This window comes from Neoarius graeffei, chromosome 25 (genome assembly GCF_027579695.1).
Source record: "Neoarius graeffei isolate fNeoGra1 chromosome 25, fNeoGra1.pri, whole genome shotgun sequence".
Classification (NCBI taxonomy): domain Eukaryota; kingdom Metazoa; phylum Chordata; class Actinopteri; order Siluriformes; family Ariidae; genus Neoarius; species Neoarius graeffei.
Genome location: NC_083593.1, coordinates 44,856,694 through 44,874,035, shown reverse-complemented (window position 1 = coordinate 44,874,035; position 17,342 = coordinate 44,856,694). Strand labels below are relative to the sequence as shown.

The 17,342-nt window shown below is 42.3% G+C and overlaps 1 protein-coding gene across 3 annotated transcripts; it reads right to left on the bottom strand.

The window, feature by feature from the left end:
- Positions 1–786: 786 nt before the first annotated feature.
- On the bottom strand, positions 787–15,559 carry sigmar1 (sigma non-opioid intracellular receptor 1). 3 transcript variants are annotated; one of them, XM_060909653.1, is made up of 4 exons: positions 15,247–15,559; positions 8,748–8,957; positions 8,349–8,441; positions 787–1,415 (listed from the first exon to the last, which is right to left on the bottom strand). In XM_060909653.1, exons 1-4 carry the CDS (start codon positions 15,389–15,391, stop codon positions 1,186–1,188), a joined length of 678 nt encoding a protein of 225 aa, XP_060765636.1. In that variant the 5' UTR covers positions 15,392–15,559; the 3' UTR covers positions 787–1,185. The 3 variants fall into 3 exon arrangements, with proteins under 3 accessions (XP_060765636.1, XP_060765637.1, XP_060765638.1); XM_060909654.1 differs by having other exon boundaries at positions 8,748–8,948; XM_060909655.1 differs by lacking the exon at positions 15,247–15,559 and adding an exon at positions 9,081–9,108.
- Positions 15,560–17,342: the final 1,783 nt, after the last annotated feature.

Genomic DNA, 17,342 nt, shown 5'->3' with positions numbered 1-17,342 from the left:
AATGGTATTTTATTTTCCATTGTTTAGGCAGCTTCAGCATCATACTGTGAGATTCTGTTCAAATTGTTTTTTTCTTCTATGAAGCCTGAGCCATTTATTTTATTAGTTTATAATTATTGTTTAATTTAGTCTTCAGGAGAGACTGCCTGCACACAGTACTAGTATTAATAGTTTTTTTTCTTACATGAAAGCTGAGGCATTTATATTATATTTTAAGGTAACTTCATGTTGTGCTGTGAGGTTCTCTGCACTTTAACTTTTGAACCAACAGGAGCATTTGGATAAGTAAAGCCTATTTTTCTGCATTTTTGTAGTCCTGGTAATCTTTTATATTGGTAAAGTTGTTTATAGGACCATTTCTCAGTGTCTGTTTTTTTAATCAATAGTTTTTCAGTAATAACTTAATATTTAACATATCACTCAATTTTAAACAACCCCCGCGCCTCCCCCATAGTCTCCAAAATTTCTGTGGGAAACACTGGCGTGCGTAACAACGCTAATCAAGCTTAAGCTAGACGACCCGCCTCAAATACCCGTCCCGGGTAAATGTTATCCCAATTTTAGATGGCCTGTTCCAAACCATCCCGCCCCATGAAAAATTCGTACTTGCATATCTATCTATCTAATATATCCCTGCGCGCTTTGCGTGCATTATGTCTGCCGCTGGCAGACATTTTACCATTTTGCACCCTGCTGTAAATTATTTGTACCCTGCTATTCTCCCAAACTTTGAAGCCCCTGGAGAGTCAAGTGAGACTGTTTCAAACAAATATAAGTAACAGCACAGAACAGTACAAAGTTTTATTGTGGAGAAAGAAAGCCTGGGCAGATATGATTGCCACAAACAATTCAAAACAACATTCCAGTGACAGTAATTCCTGCAGCAACACATAAGATCTTCACAGTCGAAGGTGCTCCGTGAGGTATTTGTAATTAAGCAAGTGTAATTAATGAACAATTGTGTTCCGACACCTGATGGATTTTAATGTACAATGACTAACAATTAAGACTTTTCCCCCCCCGACAGTAGGATAGACGAACACTCTTGATGTCATTTATGTTACGAGAACCATCTCACACTTGGCTCATACAGAAGCTCAGATTGTCTGTTCTCTTCCACATCAGTCCGTTATGTTACAGGAGGCACCGGAGCAGTACAACAGCCCCACAGGATCACTGTGGTCTTTAGAAGACACCAGCTTCCGTCAGGAAAGTATTGGCCTCCAGGAGCAGACACTTCATGTACACGCGAAACGTGTAGAAGAGTGTTACAAAGTCCTGTGTGCTGAACACAGTGTCTCCGAGTGCAAAACCCAGCGTGGATGGAATGAATCCTCTGCCGTATTCCACCATCCAGGTCCCTGCAGTCCACTGCACCGAGGTCGCCTCGCCCACCGAGTGCACGATTAGGTCACCTGCCAAAGTCGAACCCAATCACACATACAGTGCTGCTTGAAAGTTTGTGAACCCTTTAGAATTTTCTATTATTTCTGCATAAATGTGGCCTAAAACATGATCACATTTTCACACAAGTCCTAAAAGTAGATAAAGAGAACCCAGTTAAACAAAAGAGACAAAATTATACGTGGCCATTTATTTATTGAGGAAAATGATCCAGTATTACATCTCTAAGTGCCAAAAGTATGTGAACATCTAAGATTAGCAGTTCATTTGAAGGTGAAATTAGAGTCAGGTGTTTTCAGTCAATGGGATGACAAATCAGGTGTGAGTGGGCACCCTGTTTTATTTAAAGAACAGGGATCTATCAAAGTCTGATCTTCACAACACATGTTTGTGGAAGTGTATCATGGTACGAACAAAGGAGATTTCTGAGGACCTCAGAAAAAGCGTTGTTGATGCTCATCAGGCTGGAAAAGGTTATAAAACCATCTCTAAAGAGTTTGGACTCCACCAATCCACAGTCAGACAGATTGTGTACAAATGGAGGAAATTCAAGACCGTTGTTACCCTCCCCAGGAGTGGTCGACCAACAAAGATCACTCCAAGAGCAAGGCGTGCAATAGTCGACGAGGTCACAAAGGACCCCAGGGTAACTTCTAAGCAACTGTCCTCCCTAACCTGCAGGACATTTATTCCAACTGGTGCAGGGACAGAGCCAGGAAGATCACCAGCGACCCCAGCCACCCAAATAACAGACTGTTCTCCTTGTGGCCTTCAGGGAGACGCTACCAACAGCTGAAGGCCAATACTGAGAGGATGAGGAGGAGCTTCTTCCCTCAGGCCATCAGACTGTCGAACTCTTCATAATGATAATAAGGTGCACTACTGCACTTTGGATTTTAAGGACGCATAACCACACAATCTTCACATCTCTGTTATGTTTCCACTCATTAATATATAGTTTTAGAGGGTTTTCCCCCCTTTATTTCTATTGTTTTTAATTTCTTATCTATATATTTTTATACTCTCAATGACCTAAGAATTTCACTGTAATTACTTGTAATTATATGTGACAAATAACACTTGAACTGAACTGAACAACTGAAGGCCTCTCTCACATTGGCTAATGTTCATGTTCATGAGTCCACCATCAGGAGAACACTGAGCAACAATGGTATGCATGGCAGGGTTGCAAGGAGAAAGCCACTGTTCTCCAAAAAGAACATTGCTGCTCATCTGCAGTTTGCTCAAGATCATGTGGACAAGCCAGAAGGCTATTGGAAAAATGTTTTGTGGATGGATGAGACCAAAACAGAACTTTTTGGCTTAAATGAGAAGTGTTATGTTTGGAGAAAGGAAAACACTGTATTCCAGCATAAGAACCTTATCCCATCTGTGAAACATGGTGGTGGTAGTATCATGGTTTGGGCCTGTTTTGCTGCATCTGGGCCAGGACGGCTTGCCATCATTGATGGAACAATGAATTCTGAATTATACCAGCAAATTCTAAAGGAAAATGTCAGGACATCTATCCATGAACTGAATCTCAAGAGAAGGTTGCAACAAGACAGCAACCCTAAGCACACAAGCCGTTCTACCAAAGAATGGTTAAAGAAGAATAAAGTTAATGTTTTGGAATGGCCAAGTCAAAGTCCTGACCTTAATCCAATCGAAATGTTGTGGAAGGACCTGAAGCGAGCAGCTCATGTGAAGAAACCCACCAACATCCCAGAGTTGAAGCTGTTCTGTACGGAGGAACGGGCTAAAATTCCTCCAAGCCGGTGTGCAGGACTGATCAACAGTTACCGCAAACGTTTAGTTGCAGTTATTGCTGCACAAGGGGGTCACACCAGATACTGAAAGCAAAGGTTCACGTACTTTTGCCACTCACAGATATGTAATATTGGATCATTTTCCTCAATAAATAAATGACCAAGTATAATATTTGTCTCTCATTTGTTTAACTGGGTTCTCTTTATCCACTTTTAGGACTTGTGTGAAAATCTGATGACGTTTTAGGTCATATTTATGCAGAAATATAGAAAATTCTAAAGGGTTCACAAACTTTCAAGCACCACTGTAAACACTGACACGCCAAACTTTAGATCGTTTCCTCAAAACTTTACATTCGGAGAACAATTACTACACATTAAAAGGGATACACCAGCATTTTTTTTCACCACCTAATTTCTATTTACTGCTCTGTGGTGTAGGTGAGATTACCACAGACAGGAATTTTAGCAGATTTGACTGTATAGAAAAACTCTGAAGAAAAACCAAACAGACCTGTTTACTTGAGACTTACTTATAACTGAAGTGTAAGGGCAGTTGTTGAATCCTGTCAATACATGTATAGAATACACAACCATTACAGTTTAAGCCCTTAAAGGTCCAGTCCCACAGTAACGATAAATAAATCTGTCCCCTGTAGTTTATGTGGTTGGTGCTCACACCAGACCGATAATGATCCCTCTAGCCCAGGCCTGGGTTTATCCGTATCTGCGAGATTGCTTCTGGAGCAATTTTTCCAGACTTGGATCTGATCCGATAAAACATCTGACCAATCAGGTCATTGTTTACATGATGTTGTCTGAGCATGTGCTATTTTTCCCCAGGCATCTTTATACATCCTTGTTGCATCATCAAGTCACAGAATACAGATTGACGGAAAATAAAATAAAAAAATATATATAATACAAAAGCACAGATCTTTTATTCATGGATGTGATTTTCCGTGGATATCAATAGTAAATTAATAAAGTAAACATATAAATGCAGGCAAGATATTTTAATTATGAATTTCGGCAGTCCAAACATTTGTTTTAGACTTCTTAATTTTTTTTTTTTTTTATCCGTGATGTATCACCTGTATACAACCCCGATTCCAAAAAAGTTGGGACAAAGTACAAATTGTAAATAAAAACGGAATGCAATAATTTACAAATCTCAAAAACTGATATTGTATTCACAATAGAACATAGACAACATATCAAATGTCGAAAGTGAGACATTTTGAAATGTCATGCCAAATATTGGCTCATTTGAAATTTCATGACAGCAACACATCTCAAAAAAGTTGGGACAGGGGCAATAAGAGGCTGGAAGAGTTAAAGGTACAAAAAAGGAACAGCTGGAGGACCAAATTGCAACTCATTAGGTCAATTGGCAATAGGTCATTAACATGACTGGGTATAAAAAGAGCATCTTGGAGTGGCAGCGGCTCTCAGAAGTAAAGATGGGAAGAGGATCACCAATCCCCCTAATTCTGCCCCGACAAATAGTGGAGCGATATCAGAAAGGAGTTCGACAGTGTAAAATTGCAAAGAGTTTGAACATATCATCATCTACAGTGCATAATATCATCAAAAGATTAAGAGAATCTGGAAGAATCTCTGTGCGTAAGGGTCAAGGCCGGAAAACCATACTGGGTGCCCGTGATCTTCGGGCCCTTAGACGGCACTGCATCACATACAGGCATGCTTCTGTATTGGAAATCACAAAATGGGCTCAGGAATATTTCCAGAGAACATTATCTGTGAACACAATTCACCGTGCCATCCGCCGTTGCCAGCTAAAACTCTATAGTTCAAAGAAGAAGCCGTATCTAAACATGATCCAGAAGCGCAGACGTCTTCTCTGGGCCAAGGCTCATTTCAAATGGACTGTGGCAAAGTGGAAAACTGTTCTGTGGTCAGACGAATCAAAATTTGAAGTTCTTTATGGAAATCAGGGGCGCCGTATCATTCGGACTAAAGAGGAGAAGGACGACCCAAGTTATCAGCGCTCAGTTCAGAAGCCTGCATCTCTGATGGTATGGGGTTGCATTAGTGCGTGTGGCATGGGCAGCTTACACATCTGGAAAGACACCATCAATGCTGAAAGGTATATCCAGGTTCTAGGGCAACATATGCTCCCATCCAGACGACGTCTCTTTCAGGGAAGACCTTGCATTTTCCAACATGACAATGCCAAACCACATACTGCATCAATTACAGCATCATGGCTGCGTAGAAGAAGGGTCCGGGTACTGAACTGGCCAGCCTGCAGTCCAGATCTTTCACCCATAGAAAACATTTGGCGCATCATAAAACGGAAGATACGACAAAAAAGACCTAAGACAGTTGAGCAACTAGAATCCTACATTAGACAAGAATGGGTTAACATTCCTATCCCTAAACTTGAGCAACTTGTCTCCTCAGTCCCCAGACGTTTACAGACTGTTGTAAAGAGAAAAGGGGATGTCTCACAGTGGTAAACATGGCCTTGTCCCAACTTTTTTGAGATGTGGTGTTGTCATGAAATTTAAAAATCACCTAATTTTTCTCTTTAAATGATACATTTTCTCAGTTTAAACATTTGATATGTCATCTATGTTCTATTCTGAATAAAATATGGAATTTTGAAACTTCCACATTCCGTTTTTATTTACAATTTGTACTTTGTCCCAACTTTTTTGGAATCGGGGTTGTAAAATCGGTAACCGATCTGTAATATACTGAAACGTCCATGACCGATCTGTAAATTGCATCTGTATTAAAATCCGTATCCACTCTGTATTTTGTATCCTTTTTTTTTTTAAATATTTCCGTATTCCGTGCCCTATCTGTATTATATCAACCACCGGAGCATGTGCATGGGTTGTTTAGAAGTCCGAGCTGTACAGTACGACCCAGAATAATGGGCTACTACTTGGAAAAAACTTCCATGACTATTCCTAAGTTGCATGCATGTATTTATTTCCCCGAGTGTCAGGACCAAGCGATATTATCGTCGGGATTATATTTGTGGTGTTTCCGCTCCAGACTGGAGCTAAACTCAGGAAGCGGTATAGTCATTGCTGTAGTTATAAGTATAGTTATAATTATCGGTGTTGTGGGACCGGGCCCTAATTGATAAACAATTGCTAACACGATCAATTGTGTGCAGTTTGCAGGACAGTTGTTTCATCGTTGTGAAACTGATGCATTTGCATGTTTATTTTCAGCTACAGTGGTGCTTGAAAGTTTGTGAACCCTTTAGAATTTTCTATATTTCTGCACAAATATGACCTAAAACATCATCAGCTTTTCACACAAGTCCTAAAAGTAGATAAAGAGAACCCAGTTAAACAAATAAGTCAAAAATATTATACTTGGTCATTTATTTATTGAGGAACATAATCCAATATTACATATCTGTGAGTGGCAAAAGTATGTGAACCTCTAGGATTAGCAGTTAATTTGAAGGTGAAATTAGAGTCAGGTGTTTTCAATCAATGGGATGACAATCAGGTGTGAGTGGGCACCCTGTTTTATTTAAAGAACAGGGATCTATCAAAGTCTGATCTTCACAACACATGTTTGTGGAAGTGTATCATGGCACAAACAAAGGAGATTTCTGAGGACCTCAGAAAAAGCGTTGTTGATGCTCATCAGGCTGGAAAAGGTTACAAAACCATCTCTAAAGAGTTTGGACTCCACCAATCCACAGTCAGACAGATTGTGTACAAATGGAGGAAATTCAAGATCACTGTTACCCTCCCCTGGAGTGGTCAACCAACAAAGATCACTCCAAGAGAAAGGTGTGTAATAGTCAGTGAGGTCACAAAGGACCCCAGGGTAACGTCTAAGCAACTGAAGGCCTCTCTCACATTGGCTAATCTTAATGTTCATGAGTCCACCATCAGGAGAACACTGAACAACAATGGTGTGCATGGCAGGGTTGCAAGGAGAAAGCCACTGCTCTCCAAAAAGAACATTGCTGCTCATCTGCTAAAAATGATAAAGATCACGTGGACAAGCCAGAAGGCTATTGCAAAAAAGTTTTGTGAATGGATAAGACCAAAATCAAACTTTTTGGTTTAAATGAGAAGCGTTATGTTTGGAGAAAGGAAAACACTGCATTCCAGTATAAGAACCTTATCCCATCTGTGAAATATGGTGGTGGTAGTACCATGGTTTGGCCTGTTTTGCTACATCTGGGTCAGGACGGCTTGCCATCATTGATGGAACAATGAATTCTGAATTATACCAGCAAATTCTAAAGGAAAATGTCAGGACATCTGTCCATGAACTGAATCTCAAGAGAAGGTGGGTCATGCAGCAAGACAACGACCCTAAGCACACAAGTCGTTCTACCAAAGAATGGTTAAAGAAGAATAAAGTTAATGTTTTGGAATGACCAAGTCAAAGTCCTGACCTTAATCCAATCGAAATGTTGAAGAAGGACCTGAAGCGAGCAGTTCATGTGAGGAAACCCACCAACATCCCAGAGTTGAAGCTGTTCTGTACGGAGGAATGGGCTAAAATTCCTCCAAGCCGGTGTGCAGGACTGATCAACAGTTACCGGAAACGTTTAGTTGCAGTTATTGCTGCACAAGGGGGTCACACCAGATACTGAAAGCAAAGGTTCACATACTTTTGCCACTCACAGATATGTAATATTGGATCATTTTCCTCAATAAATAAATGACCAAGTATAATATTTTTGTCTCATTTGTTTAACTGGGCTCTCTTTATCTACTTTTAGGACTTGTGTGAAAATCTGATGATGTTTTAGGTCATATTTATGCAGAAATACAGAAAATTCTAAAGGGTTCACAAACTTTCAAGCACCACTGTATGTTCACTACTATGGCAAAGCAAAACCACAGATTCTCTGAAAGTCTGAATCACAGATTTAATACTTGAATTAACAAACACGTTTGATGGAATAATTCGATAAAATGTTACACAAAAATATGTTTCTCATACATGTTTACTGACAGTCCCAACAACTGCCCTAAGTACATTTTGAGTATAAAATGCTTTTCTGTTCTCTCTGTGTAGGGAAACATGTTAAACTTCTTTTATGTTAATTACAGTTGTAGTAAACAAAGATCAGGTTAAAAAATAAAAAAAATGCTGGAGTACTCTTTAAAAAAAAAAAAAAAAGTGTTGTGAAATGGAAGCTTTGAATATTTTTCATACCTGGGTAGTAAATTTCACTTTTAGTCGATCCTTCTTTCCATTGCCTGAAAGTCCCAGAAATGACCGTGTCGGATATTTCAGCCCAATATCGACCTGAGAGGAAAGAAAGTCTGATCTTTTAGTGTAGATCGGAACATCCGATAATCTCAAACTGTTAACAGATGATAAGCAGCAAAACTTTTGCATCAATGAAGGTTTCGCGTTCCTCTGGAGAAGGTGGCGTACAATTATGCTTTGCCGATGCGCTCAAAGGTTAACCAAACCCCACCCTGACCTTTCAAAAGGCGACCGACTTGATAACCCACCCACTGTATAATCTCGCAGGGCTACGATTAATCAAGAAATATTGCCTGATCTAGGTCTTGCGCACAAATGAGCTACACGACGAAGCGTACTCACCAGAGTGTCCACTTGTATCAACGGCTGTCCCGAAGAGCAGCACGTACTCAGTGAGGGAAGCGTGGAGCAAACACATGGAGCCCATCCAACCCCCGGCATTTACAAACACCCACTGCAGGTCCTCGTCAGGCAGGATGTGGCCTGGGTAGTGTTTCCGCAACTTCACCACTATTTTAGAGAAAGCCTGTTCGTGATCCTGACCTACAGGATCTCACAGACACACACACACACAGGAAGAGAGACAGGAGTTAGATAGATCTGGGATTCACTTACTGGGAATGTTTTATAGAAGTCTATCTTGGCAACACAGAAAAGAATTTATTAATATAGTACCAGTTTTCAGCATATATCCAAAAAAAAAGTACCTAACAATCCTTTTTGGTCAAATTTAAACTGCTTACAAGACTTTCAGTTACTCAGTTTTTCTTCTTCTTCCTCCTTGTCCAGCACTATTACTAGATCACAGTCCATGTCGACCCTACTGATCCATAAATCATTAACTGGAGTATAGCTTTACGCCAGATGCCCTTCCTGCCTTCTGGGCTTGGGGAAACAACCACTCACACCTATGGACAACTTAGGTGGTGTTTACATTAGACCGTATCAGCGGATCATCAGATTAATGTTTTTAAAACGATTCGCGTGCACACAGCAACGCCAATACACGGATACGCTCGGCTCCGCAGGCATCCTGCGCTCCAAATCACTCCGCCCTGAACAGCGAGTGCCCTCTGGAGGGTGCGCACTCCGGCCCTGTGCAGCTCACACAGCGCGCGAGTGAAGCGCACGAGCAGTGATTCGGGACAAATAGCAGGAAGTGAAAGTCCGCGCCGTTTTTCAGCAGTCGCGTCACATGACCAACGTGGCATGACCAACGCCAGCGAATCAGGAAGGTGGATGTCACAGTGACGTTGTCCAATGACGACGTCAGCTAGAGCTCAGCACAGCGTATCCTCGTTTCTCAATGCTTACACAGCACCGGATCAGATACGTAATGGATTGAATACGTGGGCCCTGGCGGATTCAAGTTGTTCCGCCTGTGGAGTCGTTTCCCGGCGTTTTGATGTGAACGGACAGTGCATCCGCGACGAAAACGAGACGGATACGGTCTAATGTAAACACCACCTTAGAGTAGCCAGTTAACCTAACCTGTATGTCTTTGGACTGTTGGGGAAACCAGAGCACCTGGAGGAAACCCATGCAGACACGGGGAGAACATGCAAACTCCAGACAGAAAGGCGCCTTTTGTCCACTGGGCTTGAACCCAGAACCTTCTTGCTGTGAGGCGACAGTGCTAACCACTACACCACCGTGCCGCCCTTTCAGTTACTCAATTCTAACTATCAAAATATACTTTGCATCATTTTCATAGGGGGAAATACAATGACGCAGTGGGTAGCACTGCCACCGAACAGGGTTCAGGGTTCCATTCTGAGCTTGTGTTCCTCTGTTTGGATTTTTGTATGTTCTCTCGGTATCCATATGCGTTTCCTCTGGGTTCTCCGGTTTCCTTCTAAAAACGTTGGGCGGACTGTCTATGTTGAATTGTCCTTATGCAGGGCTCGAAATTCGTGGTGGTCCGGTCGCTCGAGGCGACTTAATTTGTCATTTGGCGGGTAATTCCTGTCGCTAGCCAGCCCGGCTGGCTAGTTGAAAATAAAAAAAATATATATGAAGCGAAGATTCAGACTAGGGCTGTGCGATATATCGAATATACTCGATATATCTCCAAAAATTCTGTGCGAGATACATAAAATTATTATATCGTAACTATCGAGTATTTTATGGTCATCTGCCGACTTGCGTTTGTTTCGTGTTTGTTGCGTTTGTTTAAAACCTTTTCCGGTGGTTTTCTCCCTGTCCCTCAGGCAGTTACGTGAGAGGCTGCTTAAGGGTAAAAAAATAAATAAAAATAACGTCACGCACTCGCCAACCAATCCCGGGCGACATCTAGGTGATGAAAGGAACTTGTGGGAAGATTTTCTAGTTTCGGTTTACAGCGCTGACTCAGTTCGTGCAATCGCTGATGTTGCGTAGGCTACCATGTAAGCTCTGGCAATTTCAGCGACAAATTAAAAATGGAAGTGGACGAACTGGTTCCTAAAAGAACTAGTAAGGGGTCAGTCATCTGGCATTTTTTTGGATATCGCGAGGAGGACATGGAACAGCAAATGCCAGCTTGTAAAGTGTGCAAAAAAAAAACAACCTGTCATCACGAAAGGCAGCAGCACTACAAATATGTTCCATCACCTGAAAACTCACCCGGTACAGTATGAAGAGTCTCTTAAACTCCGAACTACTTGCCCACGAGCTAAAACCCCCCCACAAGCTAAACAAATGACCATAGTGGCCTCGTTCTCCAAAGCCACCCCATATGTTACAATTTTCAAGATTGTTTTTTCAGTTTGTGCTACATCTTTGTTGAATAAAAATAATCTTATTTCAACTCAATTGTGATTAATCACCAACATGAAAATTTAAAATGTGTTGTTGAAAACCACCTGTAAAGTTAACCAAGAATGTTATTTAATCTGCAGGGATTGTAGTGAAAACAGTAAAGAGTAAAAGTTAGATTTCATGGGGTCCTTTAGAGGAGATTTCAATATATCGTATATCATGAAATGGAGAAAACGTATCGGGATATTCATTTTTTCCCATATCGCACAGCCCTAATTCAGACACACTACACACTATCAACTAAAGCCGCCACATATTAAGCGTGTGCCGTGTCTGTGTTAATCGCTGTGTTTAATCGGCAGGACGGAAAATACCGAAGAATTCCGAATCATATCATGTACGAGTCAGGCTGTCGGTTTTTTCACTACTGCGCATGCATATAACGCATCTCGTTGAATATCACGGTAATCACATTATCAAATTCAATAGATGTGGCCACATTATCGCCCATTTAAACACGTTTTTGTTGTTGTTTACATCTACATCTGCCAGAGCTACGTTGCGATGTGGAATTTTCTGAAAGGTGTACAGAAACCGCCAGAGACGGGGACAAAGCGGCCTCGGTCTGAAGAGGAGAAAAAGGCCGCCGATAAAGCGTATGAGAAGGAGAAATGACAAAGGACATATAAGCAAACGTGGGAGCAGGGTAGGCCTTGGCTGCGATATGATTTTTATGGAATAATGAATTTTTTTCAAGTTGATTCCAAGTCAATATGACGCTCCTAATGCTTTCTCTCTCATAAATGGTTAAATATAGAAAGCATGTTGGACATATTTTGGGTGCTATAGTCATGATAGTAAGTATATTTGTTTTCAATACTCGTACACCAAGTTGCCAAGTTTTCCAATATATTATTATTTGTTGATATTATATTATGGTGCTCTGTGTTGTTCTCATTTATGTATTTAACAACAGTATCAAAATACTCGGGTCTTGAAATAAATGCACATTAGTTACGAACAATGGTAACTACTCTCTTTTGCGTTATTTTTGACAGAAGTAAAATTCATACATGAACAAATTTTGGCGAGTTGATTTTCTGTTTGGCGAGTTACTTTGGAAGGTAACTAGTCCGGCTGGCTGGTGAAAAAATATATTAATTTCGAGCCCTGTTATGTATGAAACTGAAGGTGTATAATTCTATCATTCTTCCAACACTACTCTATGGAAGCAAAACCTGGCTGACACTCGCCAAGCAGCTCCACATTTTAGAGATGTTCCATCAATGGTCCTTACGTCACTTGCTCAAGATCAAGTGGTGACATGATGTCATGAACACTGAGGTCCTCAGACGTGCAAAATCAATCAACCACCGAGGCAATAGGCTCCGCTGGTTGGGCCATGTCTGCAGAATGGACGACACCCAGATGCCGAAGCAACTTCTCTTCGGTGAGTGAGCGCAGGGTTCAAGACCAAGGGGTCGACCAAAGAAACTCTGGAAAAACCGCATAAAAGACGACTTGAAGGCTTTCGGCTTCGACAAAGACTGGCATGATATTGCCCTTGACAGAAAGTCCTGGCGCTCCATCATCAGTCAGGAAAAAGCGCTCTCAGAACACAACCTTGAAGATCGTTGGCAAGCCAAACGGGTGAGACGGCATAGGGGGGATCCCAGTCGTCAAACCTGACGTGGATTATACAAGGATGATGAATGAGTGTGTGGTGCGCTTGCTGTGATGAACCAGCGGTCCAATCAAGCTGCATCCAGGTTCATGCCCAGTGTTTTACAGGATTAGATGAGAAGCTAAGCGAAGAGAGATGAGACTGAGATGGTACGGGCACATCCTGAGAAGAGATGCAGAGCATGTTGGAAGGAGAATGTTGAGGATGGAGCTGCCAGGCACACGAAAACGAAGAAGGCCGAAGAGGAGATACATAGATGTGGCGAGAGAGGACATGAAAGTGGTGCGGAGGACAAGGAGAAATAGAGATGAAAGATCTGCTGTGGCGACCCCTAATTGGGAGCAGCCAAAAGAAGAAGATGATTAACAGGATGATCCATCCATCCATCCATTATCTGTAGCCGCTTATCCTGTTCTACAGGGTCGCAGGCAAGCTGGAGCCTATCCCAGCTGACTATGGGCGAGAGGTGGGGTGGACAAGTCATCACAGAGCTGAGACAAACAACCATTCACACCTACGGTCAATTTAGAGCCACCAATTAACCTAACCTGCATGTCTTTGGACTGTGGGGGAAACTGGAGCACCTGGAGGAAACCTACAGAGATACGGGGAGAACATGCTACACCTCAAGTGCCCATGACTGTTTGTTTATTTGAACCAATTTTTATATATATATATATATATATATATATATATATATATATATATATATATACACACACACACACACTATAATATATATATATATATATATATATATATATATATATATATATATATATATATACACACACACACACTACCGTTCAAAAGTTTGGGGTCACCCAGACAATTTTGTGTTTTCCATGAAAAGTCACACTTTTATTTACCACCATAAGTTGTAAAATGAATAGAAAATATAGTCAAGACATTTTTCTGGCCATTTTGAGCATTTAATCGACCCCACAAATGTGATGCTCCAGAAACTCAATCTGCTCAAAGGAAGGTCAGTTTTATAGCTTCTCTAAAGAGCTCAACTGTTTTCAGCTGTGCTAACATGATTGTACAAGGGTTTTCTAATCATCCATTAGCCTTCTGAGGCAATGAGCAAACACATTGTACCATTAGAACACTGGAGTGAGAGTTGCTGGAAATGGGCCTCTATACACCTATGGAGATATTGCACCAAAAACCAGACATTTGCAGCTAGAATAGTCATTTACCACATTAGCAATGTATAGAGTGGATTTCTGATTAGTTTAAAGTGATCTTCATTGAAAAGAACAGTGCTTTTCTTTCAAAAATAAGGACATTTCAAAGTGACCCCAAACTTTTGAACGGTAGTGTGTGTGTGTATGTATATATATATATATATATATATGAATGTTCAGTCTACATCTAGTTCATATCTAGAGTGTTCACACTGTTTATATTGTCTGTTTGAGTGTTTAGTCTATGTCTAGTTCTTATCTAGAGTGTTTATACTGTTTGTTTTTTTCAATTATTCAATTTTTATTTATTGCATTGCGGGTGGCACGGTGGCGTAGTGATTAGCGCTGTCGCCTCACAGCAAGAAGGTCCGGGTTCGAGCCCCGTGGCCCGTGAGGGCCTTTCTGTGTGGAGTTTGCATGTTCTCCCCGTGTCCGCGTGGGTTTCCTCCGGGTGCTCCGGTTTCCCCCACAGTCCAAAGACATGCAGGTTAGGTTAACTGGTGACTCTAAATTGACCGTAGGTGTGAATGTGAATGGGTGTCTGTGTCTATGTGTCAGCCCTGTGATGACCTGGCGACTTGTCCAGGGTGTACCCCGGCTTTCGCCCGTAGTCAGCTGGGATAGGCTCCGGCTTGCCTGCGACCCTGTAGAACAGGATAAAGCGGCTAGAGATAATGAGATGAGATTTATTGCATTGCCTGTGTTCACCGTGGGTCAGAGAGGACTGAAATTTCATCTGTGCTGTATGTCGAGCATGTATAGCATATTTGACAATAAACAATAGACTTGACTTGAACATGCGAACTCTACACAGAAAGGCCCTCGTCGGCTGCTGGGCTCGAACCCGGGACCTTCTTGCTGTGAGGCGACAGCGCGACACAACAAGGCGGTTACTGGGGATGAATAGTGAATGAATGAGGAGTTAGTGATCTGACTTGAGGTCCCACATCAGAGTGAATGCAATGTGTCAGACATGTGGTGATCAGAGCAGCCAGTTTGTCAAATGACCTTTAACCTGAGAGTCAAGAGATCAAAAAGCCATCTCTGATCACCAGAAACATCATTATAGCTCAGACCCTGGATGCCAAGCTGAGTACAGAAGCACACAGCAAGATGGATCTGACTCTGACATGCTTCAGAATTAAACCACCTGCTTACAACCGCATGCACTTCCGGGTCACAGTCCAGCAGGTCACTTCTTATCCAAACCAGGTCCACCTGCACTCACCTGCGTACTGTTTGGCGAGTTTAGCCACGTCCTCTTTTGTAAACACATACTGTTTATTAGCTAACCAGTACTGTAAGTACTGTCTGACTAACACCAACACTCCGACAAACACCACGAGTTTCAGCAACTTTCTACTCAGAAACATCTCGAAACCGCTTAAAATAAAAACTAAACTACACTAAAATATCAAAACCGAAAGGAAAAAAAAAATCCACCCGAGACTTTCTTTCATTCAAACTCCATCAGACAACTCTGCAAGCTAACAGGCTAACATAGCAAACCAGGACGCTCGGTTGCCGTCACGTGCCTCAGGTGATCAATTTCGACCAATGAGCTCGATGTAAAATCTGGCGGCTCGTCTGAATGAAGCGAACTGGCCGCCATCTTACCACTCCCATCGTGAAGAAGGCTCGGGTTCGAGCCCCGTGGGTTCCTCCGGGTGCTCCGGTTTCCCCCACAGTCCAAAGACATGCAGGTTAGGTTAACTGGTGACTCTAAAAAAAAAGCGGCTAGAGATAATGAGATTTTATATATATATATATATATATATATATATATATATATATATATATTTCCATCCACCCATTATCTGTAGCCGCTTATCCTGTTCTACAGGGTCGCAGGCAAGCTGGAGCCTATCCCAGCTGACTACGGGTGAGAGGCGGGGTACACCCTGGACAAGTCATCACAGGGCCGACACAGACAACCATTCACACTCACATAAACACCTACGGTCAATTTAGAGCCACCTGCATGTCTTTGGACTGTAGCGGAAACCCATGCGGACACGGGGAGAACATGCAAACTCCACACAGAAAGGCCCTTGTCGGCCACTGGGCTCGAACCCAGGTGTGAGGCAACAGTGCTAACCACTACATCACTGTGCCGCGACTATAAAAATAAATCCTAGGCAGGGTCACAGCCTATCCCAGCTGATTATGGGTGAGAGGCGGGGTACACCTTGGACAAGTCACCATATCATCACAGGGCTGACACAGAGACAAACAACCATTCACACTCACATTCACACCTACGGTCAGTTTAGAGTCACCAGTTAACCTAACCTGTATGTCTTTGGACTGTGGGGGAAACCGGAGCACCCGGAGGAAAACCAAGCGGACAACATGCAAACTCCGCACAGAAAGGCCTCTGTCGGCCACTGGGCTTGAACCCAGGACCTTCTTGCTGTGAGGCAACAGTGCTAACCACTACACCGCCCCTATACATATATATAAAAATCCTATGCAGGGTCACAGCCTATCCCAGCTGACTACGGGTGAGAGGCGGGGTACACCTTGGACAAGTCACCATATCCTCACAGGGCTGACACATAGAGACAATTTGGACTGTGGGGGAAACCGGCATACCCGGAGGAAACCCATGCAGACACAGGGAGAACATGCAAACTCCACACAGAAAGGCCCTCATTGGCTGCTGAGCTCGAACCAGAGCATTTTTTAACATAGTTACTGGGAGACCAAATGGTGGCCAGATTTGGTCTCCTAGTCAATGCCAAACCAGCTTGACTGGGAGACCAAATTTTAAACCAAGTTATGTCTTATCATTTGGTTCAATCAGCTGCAATTAATTAACCAAGTAGCATGTAAGTATACATTTAACAAGGAAAACTTGGCACTGTATTAACTATGTTGATATTATGCTGGCTGAAACGAGGATTCGTAATGCGGCAATTTGGATCACAGAATATGCCACACTCTAAATTGACCGTAGGTGTGAATGTGAGTGTGAATGGTTGTCTGTGTCTATGTGTCAGCCCTGTGATGACCTGCCGACTTGTCCAGGGTGTACCCCGCCTTTCGCCCGTAGTCAGCTGGGATAGGCTCCAGCTTGCCTGCGACCCTGTAGAACAGGATAAAGTGGCTAGAGATAATGAGATGAGATGAGAACTTGGCACTGCATTAACTATGTTGATATTATGCTGGCTGAAACGAGGATTCGTAATGCGGCAATTTGGATCACAGAATATGCCACACTCTAAATTGACCGTAGGTGTGAATGTGAGTGTGAATGGTGGTCTGTGTCTATGTGTCAGCCCTGTGATGACCTGGCGACTTGTCCAGGGTGTACCCCGCCTT